The following is an 11,056-nucleotide window of genomic DNA, read 5'->3' as shown; positions in this document are numbered from 1 at the left end:
ACACTGAGTAAAATAGAATATGTTCCATGAGCTGACCTATATCTGAAAACTGACCTCAGACATACTCGATTAAACCTTCAAATGTTCAGAGTAAAACTAAGTCAGTAGCTCAACCCTTACGGGGGAGTTTGCTAAGATATATTAGGTCAACTATCATGGGGGAGCTCAATACTGAGTTCTTCGCTGAATAGTTTTGCCAACATCAAAATGGGGGAGTTTGTTGAAACACCTTTCCACATAATTTTGATTTGACAAAATTGTTTAAGTGTAATTAAAATATATTCTAAACACACTAAGTTTAAATGCTTTGATTTATTCTACTAATGTGTTTGTTCAATGTTGAGTTAAATTGTTTATAAGACACAAGATTAAAAGGCCCAAGCCCAATACGGAAGTCAAAGCCCAAGTCAAACAGTTTAAAGCAACTCGGCCCGCGTGTGTCAAAACGCCGTCGTTATGTACAAAACGCATCTCAGCAAGAGAAGGATCTAGAAGACCTTCAAGGAACAACTTCGGGACGAAGCTGCTGAGTTGATTCGACAAACAGTACAAGACAGCAGCTGGCTAAGAACAACTTCCAGACAAAGTGTTTCCACTTTGGGTAAAGTTCAGAAGACACAGTATGCTGTCTAGTTGACATTACCATAAATGGAGAGACATTCTGCCGAGCTGACCAAAAGCTGACCGAGGACAGAAGATACTCAAATCTGATTGGTCGAGAGCTCTGAGCAAGTCAGGATGACAACGACAGGAAGCCGTTTCCCTCCAACGGTTATTTCGAAATTCGAAATGAACCGATGCCTCAGACGTCTCTATAAATAGTGCCATCAGTTGCTTCATTCCATAGAGAACTTGATAAAGCCATTACGCTGACCAAATTTCTACGCAAAGTTCTCCAAACAAAAGCAAAGCAATCTTACACTAAATTTCATATCTTTTGTGTAAAAGTCTAGAGTGATTATTCAATCATCTAAGGTGTCTTAGCAATCATTGTTTAGGACAAACACTTATCATTTCTAGAGATTAGAAAGGAGAGGTTGAGTACTCGGTTATAGTACTCAGCGAGAGATTAGGATTGAGTAGAGGTATAGAGGAAGGTACTCTTGTTATACTCAGTTGCTAAGATTGTAAAAGGTTTGATGCTCTACCGTTAAAGAGCTCAGTAGAGAATTCGAAATCTCGGAACGTGTTCCAGGGACAGGACGTAGGTTTGGAGGCCGAACCTGGATAAATCTGCTGAGTAACATATTTCTAAACTTTAACTCCTTTATATATTTATTGCTTGCTTAAACAAAAACTGACCAAGTAAAGAGGTCAAGCTGAGTTGTGCGCGTTGAATATCCGAGCTCAGGAATAGACTCTAAGTGCTATCTCCTGACTCAAGTAAAGAAACTGATCTAGTCACTAGTTGACTAAGCCAGTATCTTGCTGTTCACTCAGCGCCGCTGTCCAAACCTTTTTCTCACGAAAAAGAAGTCTGCCCTAGCTTAAAATTTTTAAATAGTTCCTAACCCCCCCTTGGAACTATACTTGTAACGTTATAAGGGACCAACAGTATGTCCTTTCTTTCCGCAGAAGTCACATTGGACAATCCGCTTGTTATACCAACACACATCTGTTGTGTGTCCCCTTTTCCCACAACAGTCACACTGAGTGAACTGTCTGCGCTGACCAGTACCTGAGTACTCAGCATGGGATTTGTTTGAACCTTTTATTTGGTTCTGAAGGTTTGTGACATCCTTTCTCAGTTTCTTTGAATCTGATTGGACCTCCGAGACAAACTTGTGCATAATTTCCATGTTGCTATCACTACACCATAGGATGCCTATTGTAACGATATTGAATCGTTACGTTAGGCACCAAAAATTATTGCGTTATGGCCAAAAATGGCCAAAGGCAACGATTTTGGTCAATTTATTTGCGTTGGTTAATTCACGGTTGCTTTTTCTCTTAGAAGCAACAAAAACATTCACTAATGCAACAATGAAGATATCGTTGCTTTTGTTTTGAGCATGTGCAACGGTCAAAGGATACAGCTAAAAGGCAACGAAACCTGAACCTCAATGCAACGATTTTACAATTACTTATCGTTGCCAGCGTAAGTTAAGGCAACACTATTTCAAACTAAAGGCAACGTTTTTATCCGAAGGTAACACTGTTTCGGATTAAAAGCAACAATATTTTAGGGATTGGCAACGATTTTTTAACCTTTAGCAACACCTAATGTTATACTAATGCAACGACTTTTTTGGCTAAGGCAACAATTATTTTTCTAAATCGACAGTTTTTGGCTAGTAAAAGCAACACAATTTTATAGCAAAGGCAACGAATTTAATTTAGAACAACGATCTTTCTCTTACAAATGCAACATTTTGTAACTTAAAAGGCAACGATGTTTAAAAGTAAGGGCAACAATGTTTAGAGTAGAAGGCAACAATGTTTTAACATAAAAGCAACGATGATATTTATAATCCAAAGGCAACGCTTGTTTAAATAAGCATCCACAAACAACAAAATCCAAAAGTACCTAAATAATAAAATCCCAAATCCTAAAGTATCATCACAAGCATAAATAAATCAGTAGTCGTGTTCATTTGAACGAACTATAAAAAGAACACCATCTAAATTTAGATTGAGTGATGGGTTCATAAGCTTAACTTTTATACAAGAAATTCAAGATGAGCTGATAGTTCATTCTTCACTTCCTCTCTAATCTCATTCTTCACTTCATCTATGATGTCCTCTCTAATTTCCATTTTGAATTGTTCTTTTGCATCTTCAGACATGAGGTCCTTACTCGTAGTAGTTGAAGATTCGACACTCCTATAACCTTTTGTTTTCTTTATGGTGCCTATTCTGCCAACTAGACATTCACGACCATAAGATGATGAGCATCCAAGTATTTCATCAATCTACGTAATGTTTTCCCCTTCAATCCTTGACTGTAAAATAAAAACATGAAAACAAACAAAAGAATATGATTTAAATAAAGGGCAAACACTTAAACAAAAAAAAAATTGATTTAAATAAACTGCAGAAAGTTAGAGAAGCATCTGAGTTCTTATAACAAAGTAAAATCCAATAACCAATTAAAATCGAAGACATAACTATTCTTGTAACTAGCACGATTCTCTAACCAATATTCACATCACTGACATATAAACAGAAAACCTTACTTGAAATGGGAAATCCATGATACCTCTAATCTGCCTAACAAGAAGTACAAATTATCATTGTATGTTCGCACAAACAAGATTATATATTCAATAAAAATAACCCTATCAATTTAGGGTAACTTTAAAATTATGGATGTGTTACCAGCCATTGATCTGGATCTAGTTGTAGGACCCTGCATCTTCAAATCAATTAGTGACCCAAACTTGGGCATTTTTCTTTCTTGTGGAATAGAAATTTAGTGCTCAATTTTAAATAACCCTACAGTCTCAAGAATAAGTTCGATTAGAAATGTCGCCCTCTCTTTGTTGCACCATCTGCTCCATATAAAGGAAGTACAAGCCAAGATATGACTAATTACAAAATTTCTAGCTAGTAGAGTACGCCAGCTAACTAATAGGAAATGTAAAAATAAAGATCTAATTAAGGTACAAATATGCAGCTAATAGGAGAGATAAACCTTAGCAAGTTGGAGCAATTTTGGCCTAGATAAGGATACATGGAACAATTTTTGGTTCAGTTGGCCTAGATAAAATTCACAAATTCTACAGAGTTTAGAATGCAATAAAATTACCTACAAAGGAAAATCAAAAGCAGAAAGGAGAAAATTGAAGAGAAAGTGGGTTTTTGTACCCATAGAGTCTAGGAGAAAGAGGTTGAAGAAATGACTGAAACAACAGATTGGGGCAAAAGTCCCACTTCACTAGACTGAGTCTTTCAAAATGGCGTCTGCTCTGCAATGTTTGTAATGTTGGTGTGTGATCATCAAAATCTCAAATTACAGTCCTAAATTTTTTTTTTATTCTTTTAAATATAATATGCATATATTGAAAAGAATAAAGCATATAACTATGCCTTATAGGCCCAATAAACAACTTGAGCTTAGATGAATGATCATAGAAAAAAATAATAATAATACGAGAACTAGTCCTCTTAAAGTATACCAAAGGGTGTTTAAGCAAATTAAAAGGTATTTGCCTATGTTGTACCAAAAAAAATGTTTGTCCTACATTGAAGGGGCATATGAAGAACTGAACATCACAATCGGAGGAAAATTCAGCATAATGATGCAATTTAAAGATAAATTAACTAGTCTTTCTTATAATAGGCTTAAGCTAACATATGGATAGGCTACTAAATTGTATGGAACCTATGGCCAAAATTCAGCTCTCTTCCTTATGCTCTTCACTTTCTTTAATACCTTATTTGGCTCTATATACCCACTCACTATTGCTTTGCTTTGCTTTCTGTTCACATCCACTATCATTAAGGGGGCGTTTGGTTCACAAGGGGTAAGGGAAAAGGAATCAAGAAAGGGAAACTAAAGGAAAGGAAAGGAATGAGCATTCATACCCCTCTGTGTTTGGATATGTTTAGGAAAGGGAATGCAATTCCACCACATTCCCTTTGTGGATGTTTGGTTCAAATAGAGAATCAAAACTATTTTTTTTTAATTTCATATATAATAAAAAAATTCAACTCTTTTACTATAGTTTCCATAAAACGTGAAATAACTTCATATATAATCCCAAACAATCCAAAACGTCACTCACTTGCTACCCTTATTGATAATAATATAAAGTTCATAAAAGTTAAAATTAATCAATGAAAATGCATAAATATTATATTTAAAAAGAAAATAATTATTTTAAAATAATTAAAAATAAATATTAAAACTGAATAATATGATAAAAGAAAAAAATTTGGTCAAAATTATTTTTTAGGGTAAAAGAGTAAAAATAAATAATTATAAGGATCAAAAGTGAAATTAATCTAGTGATAAAAAAATATAAGGATTAAACAAAAATAAAAAAAGTAAAATTTAGTTAAAAATATTTTTTGAGAAAAAATTAAAAATATATAACAAAAATGAAATTAATCCAAAGATAAAGAAATGTAAAAATAAAAAATATAGAGACCAAAATAAAAATAAAAAATAAAATAGGGAGTAAAGTAGAATTTTATAAGGAGTGTAGGTTAGAAAGAGAGGGGAAAGGGAATAGAAAACCTTAGGGGGGAGTGGGGAATGGGTTAGAGGAGTTAGGGGTAAACCCAAAACTAAAAAATGAAGGGAATAATTTAATTAGCAAAACAAACACCAACAAAGGGAATGAAACCTCCCCTTTCCCTTACCCTTTCCTGAAACCCTCAAACCAAACGCCCCCTAAAAAAAAAAATTCATGAACTGTGTGCAATTAGTTCCTTAATGTACCAATTCAACTAACATAATTAAGTAGCTATTAACATTTAATAGAGGTAACTAGATTATGTATATTACTCATCAATTATAACCGTGAATCCCCAGCGGTATAGGGATCTCACGCAATAGCTCAAGAGATTAGAACATTAACAAAAATGCATAAAAAAAGCTATGAAGAAACAAAATTTTCTGATTTCATATCTCAGTCAAAAGGCAGCAGAATCAAACCAAATCTCAGGTATTAAAAAACAAGAAGCATAGTTCAGCACGAGTCCATTAAAAGGAAATGAGATTACCAGGACAAGTCCAATTATATTTTTCGGATTTCCTGCATAAACTGGAACTTTACTATGCCCCTTCGTCATTATAGCGTTCAGTGTGTCCCTACAGCACAGATAGAGAAAAAAAAACTAGGTTAGAATAAATGAACAAGAGAAACATGACAACGAGAATCAACAAAAATAAACAAACCCACAAATTATGATTTGCATCCAGATCAAGGGAAAATGCCTTCGAAATGGGAGTCATGGCATTTTTTTCTGTCTTTTCAGTCAATTCAAGTGCCCCAGCGATTATAGTAGTCTCATCATGTGTCAAATCCCTGCCTTTCCCTGCCTATATAATGGAAAAATATATGCACTGTTTCAGCGGAAACCCAGAAGGGGCTGGGCTGGAGTTTGGGAGGGCTTCTTAGAGCATGGAAAATATGCCCTGAAGTGGATATCCCCCTTACATCACTCACTACATATTTCAAGCTAGACAATTTAGAAAAAGTTTAAATTAAATTCAATACCTCATTGTCATGGAAATTAACAGAAGTTTTGAGCTCTACTCTCCGCAAAAGTACAGCATGTCCCTTGCCCAACATCCAATCCAAAACCTGGTAAGACAAGTTAAGTTGTAAGAAAGAAATAATCCGGAAAACTCAAATCATAAAATATGGATCAAATTCAAAATATTATAAAAATAAAATGTTAACCATATTTAACTTTAAATATGAGGCTACAAATACAATCAAAATCAAATAGAGAGAGAGAAAGTATAAAATTGAAAGAAAATAGAGCAGAAGAAGAAATTAAGTTAATAACAAATAAATAGAATAGAAGTTTTGGAATATATAACCTTTTCATAAAAGTTGAAGAGTTATCTTTCCATTTCATAACTTCAAGTGAAGAGTCATAATTATTTGAAACATCTGTACATTTATTCCTCTTATGTTTATAACGTACAGTACAGATATAACTTTCATATAACTCATCATCACTTAATAAGCAACAAGCATACATACAACAATAATACTAATATCATTTATTCCCCTAAACGGATGTTTCAAAATCCATTTTCCTTTCCTTTCATAACTTATTTGAAACCATAGTTGAAACATCTGTAACTGTACGTTAGTGCCATGAATCGGCCGAATATTCGAGTTAGGCCATAGAGTCAACCCGAAATCCTCCTGACTCGTAGCATTTTCTGCAGTGACATTCTTCAGTTGCACTACAAAAGCCTTGGAAACCTTCTTAATCTAGTCCACAATGTTAAAAAGCTCCAAGTTTACCATTGAAAACTGCCCCAAAATATCTTGTCCTTTGCACAATAGCCAAGAAAGTTAATACTAGAAACTCAAAGATTAATTCTTAAAAACTACCACTTTCAATAATCTATCATATAAATCCCTTCCATTATACTTCAATTTTCCCATCAACCAAACAAAGCAGAAAGTTCAATTAAGCAGCATTACTAAAACTTAAGGAATCATTCAGAAGATTACAAATTAGTTATACCAAGGGGGTTAAAAAGGTCACAACAGCCAAGAAAGTTAATACTACAAACTCAAAGGTTAGAATCAATCTGTACCAGTCACAGAGTAAAGGTAATTGTTTTCTTCCGGACTCTGCAAGGTCACTCACGTCTGGCAACTATAAGAAAAGAATGGTCACCCCTAGTTCGAAGGAAAGGAAGCGAGTTACTCCCGCTATTTCTTATGTAAAGAGAGTGAAGTGAGCCATTAGCTCTGGGAAAGAAGTAAAAAAAGGGGAAGGAAGAACATACTATACAGATTCGGAATTAATTCCGCTCTTTCAGGTAGTCTTCTTTTATCCTATGCTGTCAGCGAGAGTAGTGGTAGTTCGAAAGGGAGTTCACTCGTTAAATACCTCCAATCAATCTTAGGTTAGTAGGCCGACTTCCTTTATTCTATATCTATAGAATTTTACACACAATAAAAAAGTCTTCAATCAGACTCTTTAATTAATCTCTATAATGTTACCATTAGGGGTTTCCCATTTACAGATACTAGAAATTACCCTGGGATTGGAACTTCAATATAGCATTGAACTGATACTAGAAATTATCCCAGGACAGGGGCGAAGGCCCTTAATACTCTCCCATTTACTTTAAATGCCTCAGCTAAAGTCTTTTCAGATTATGTTATGGAAACATCTGAATAAGGAGACAAAACCACTAGAAGAATGAATACGGACATGGATGTAAATTCTTGTTTTCTGCACTTATTATTAGCCTCGGTTTAAGAAGAACTGACACTAATGACTGTCCAACTCATGCACTATTTTTAAAAATCACATTTAGAGTCGGGTTTTTCAAAAAACTGACCCTAATGCTCTAATTATTTGAGTCGGTATTTTAAATAACCGACCCCAATTACTTGTAGCCACGGTTTTGCAAACAACCGTAGCTAATAAGGCATGACCGTAGGCCATTTCTGTACTAGTTCAAAGAGATTTGTGATAACAAAGTGGTAAAAGCATAACATCAATACAAAGTGTTAAAAGCATAACATCAACCAAATAAATGAACATGTCATCCCCTTTCTTGGTTGGATAACTGTGTTGTAAAAAGAACTCAAGACAATCCCAAAGGATAATTTTCCAGCAAGCATCATAGGAAAATACTAACCATGTGAAACAAGTAGGCCTTTGAGGTGCTCATAAGTTGAGAAATACACCTACAAATAAATTAAGCACAGTTGTCACTGGCAGCAACTCAAGGATATATGACAATATGTCAGTATTTCACATTTTCTAAGTATTATCAGGCACTAATTGTAGACTACGACAATGATTAGAGAACCAACCAAATAATAAGTGCAGAAAACAAGAATTTACATCCATGTTCGATATTGTCAGCAACCCCTTTCCACCCCACTAGAAATTACTAAAAAATGACAAGTATTTCAAGCTACCTCTACTAGGAAGCTGAAAGATGCTAAAATGTGGGTTCAAATCAAGCTATACGTACCAAATAAAGCATACAAAAAATCAAATGGCTTAAGCATATACTCTGACATGAAGTTTGAACAAACATCCAAATATAGCAAAAAGAAATGGTTCCAGCACATCATGTGCACAAAACCAAGCTGAAAAAAATTAAGAAAGTAATAGGAGACAACCTACTAGTTACCTAGCACTGGAAACTAGCTAAGGGATATCCACTGGGCAGTGGTAAATGGAATCAGCGAGAGCAGCGAAGACCGGTGGAGGCTGCTATTCGTGCCTTTTCTCCATAGCATCTGATTCCAAATTGGAAATTTCTCAAATAGGGAAATCGTGCGTTGGTGAGGATGGAGTAGGGTTGCCGGTTATCAAAGGGATCGACCGTGAAGATGGAGGAGGGTTTGAGAATTGCCTTGGTCGCGTCGGATTGCAAATTGGAAATTTCTCAAATAGGGAAATTGCACGGTGTTGAAGATGGAGTAGGGTTTGCCGGTTATCAAAGGGATGGACCTTGAAAATGGGGAAGGGTTTGCAAAGGCAAATCCTTTTGGAAGATGAAAGGGGATCGACCAACTGTGAAGATGAAGGAGGGTCAGCAAAGGGAAAACCTTTGGTGAATGCCGAAGATTTGGAAAGCGAAAAGGAGAAAACAGAGAACTGAAAAGGGCATGAGAAATAGAAAGGATTTGTTGTATCCTTTTGGTGAATGAAAAAAGAATAGATGTGGAATAATTACATTTGGAGGGAGATGAAATTTTAGGGATTCGGAGGGAGATGAAATTTTAGGGAATAGTTTAGGCGCCATTAACATTGACAGACCAAAATGTTTTGGAGGGAATAGTATTTAGCTAAATTTTTAGTGAATAATTTGTAATTTAACTAAATTTTAACTAAATCTTTTTTATACCTTTTCTATTAGTTTTTAATTTGTAATTTATTTTATTTCTTTTACAATGGTAATTAAATCACAACTATATTTTTATAATAAATAATTAATTTCACAATAATAATTTTTTTTTTAAATAGTAATATTTTTTTTTCATTTTTTACTTTGAAGCATTTTCTTCATTATTAATTGGGTTAAGGTGCAAAAATACCGTTTTGAGTCTGGAGCAATTTTACCCCTAACGTCTAAAATGGTACAATTTTACCCCTAACTTTGGAAGCTAATAACAATTTTACCCTTAACATTAATAAATTGGGTCAATTTGAGAAATAATTCATCAAACTGTCTTCTCGTTCATGAATCTTGTTATCTACACTTCATATGTGTGTCATTTTATCAGTAACAAATCACAAACATTCATTGGGATGTGGAAAAAAAAATATATTGTCTTTTTGTACGGATTAGAACAAAAAAAATCAAAAAATCCATCGAATTTATAAATATTAATCTCAAATTCTATTATTAAAATTATAAAAAACATGAAATCCCTTTTTAGAACGAATTATTATGCCATTGGTGCAGAATAATGAACAAAAATATCTGTGTTTTATAATAGTGTCTGAAATTGATCCAATATATCAACGTTAGGGGTAAAATTGCTCTTGGCTTCCAACGTTAGGGTAAAATTGCACCATTTTAGACGCTAAGGGTAAAATTGCTCCTGACCCAAAACGTTAGGGGTATTTTTGCACCTTAACCCTTATTAATTTTTGGAAGAAATTTTTTATTGTTTATTACTTTTAATATTTTTTATTAACCTATAATTTTGTCAAATTCAATTAGTATAATTTTTCTATTTTTTTAGTAAATAAATGCAGTTATTTACAAATTATATATAAAATCTCTGATTAAGAAGTGTTGAAATTAAATTTATCAAATTAAATAGGTATAATTATTGTATTGTTATTAAATGCAACGTTGAAATAATATTTTTACATGTACACCGTTGTTTTATCTAATTATCAAGTTAAATAGGCAACGACATGTCGCAAATATCATATTATTATTGTTGCCTTAGTTCAAATTGAACAATTAAAAATAAATCAGAGGCAACAGTTGATACATAATCGTTGCTTTACACTTATATAGACGTGAGCAATTAAAAAAATTAGATAATGCAACGATTTTAGGCAATGATTTTTTAAAATTGGTTGCTATAGGCAATCTATGGTGTAGTGTATGCAAAGTTGAGTTGTCTTGGAGAAGATATCGGAGGTCACTAAGTTTGACCTCTTCAATCTCGTCACACTGCCTGCTGAGTGCCTTTATTTTCTTGTTACACTTTTTAGTCAGTGTATATAAATCACTCAGGGCGTTAATCATTTCATTTCTAAGCAAATGTAAGGATGTTACCTCATTTGAGTATTCCTCCTGTTCAGATTCTTCAGAGAGGTCAGCTTGCTCAGATCGAGTGTGGTCAGCAGCGTCATCGGCCATGAAGCATATGTTTGCCGACTCAGTGGCTTCAGCTTCTGACGATGTTGAGTCGTTGCTGTCACTCCA

The 11,056-nt window shown here is 34.1% G+C and overlaps 1 protein-coding gene across 6 annotated transcripts; it reads right to left on the bottom strand.

Moving 5' to 3' along the window:
- Positions 1-2,445: 2,445 nt before the first annotated feature.
- On the bottom strand, positions 2,446-9,405 carry LOC136202480 (DUF21 domain-containing protein At1g47330-like). 6 transcript variants are annotated; one of them, XM_065993145.1, is made up of 7 exons: positions 8,784-9,405; positions 8,291-8,339; positions 6,168-6,254; positions 5,850-5,989; positions 5,671-5,758; positions 3,808-3,908; positions 2,446-2,942 (listed from the first exon to the last, which is right to left on the bottom strand). In XM_065993145.1, exons 2-7 carry the CDS (start codon positions 8,321-8,323, stop codon positions 2,864-2,866), a joined length of 528 nt encoding a protein of 175 aa, XP_065849217.1. In that variant the 5' UTR covers positions 8,324-8,339; positions 8,784-9,405; the 3' UTR covers positions 2,446-2,863. The 6 variants fall into 6 exon arrangements, 5 of the variants coding, with proteins under 5 accessions (XP_065849217.1, XP_065849209.1, XP_065849230.1 ...); XM_065993137.1 differs by having other exon boundaries at positions 8,795-9,405; XM_065993158.1 differs by lacking the exon at positions 8,291-8,339.
- Between the last annotated feature and the right edge of the window lie 1,651 nt (positions 9,406-11,056).

The sequence above is a fragment of the Euphorbia lathyris genome, chromosome 1, assembly GCF_963576675.1.
Source record: "Euphorbia lathyris chromosome 1, ddEupLath1.1, whole genome shotgun sequence".
Taxonomy (NCBI): Eukaryota; Viridiplantae; Streptophyta; class Magnoliopsida; order Malpighiales; family Euphorbiaceae; genus Euphorbia; species Euphorbia lathyris.
This window is presented reverse-complemented; position numbering and strand designations above follow the sequence as displayed.

Bases quoted from the DNA above. Each gene is read 5' to 3' on its own strand.
- LOC136202480 (XM_065993145.1), bottom strand. From the start codon at position 8,323: ATGAGCACCTCAAAGGCCTACTTGTTTCACATG. The intron at 6,255-8,290 runs GTTAGTATTTTC...TTGTCTTACCAG, and splicing joins AGGCCTACTTGTTTCACATG to GTTTTGGATTGGATGTTGGG. The intron at 2,943-3,807 runs GTACAAAAACCC...TTTATTTTACAG, and splicing joins CTTTCTCCTAGACTCTATGG to TCAAGGATTGAAGGGGAAAA.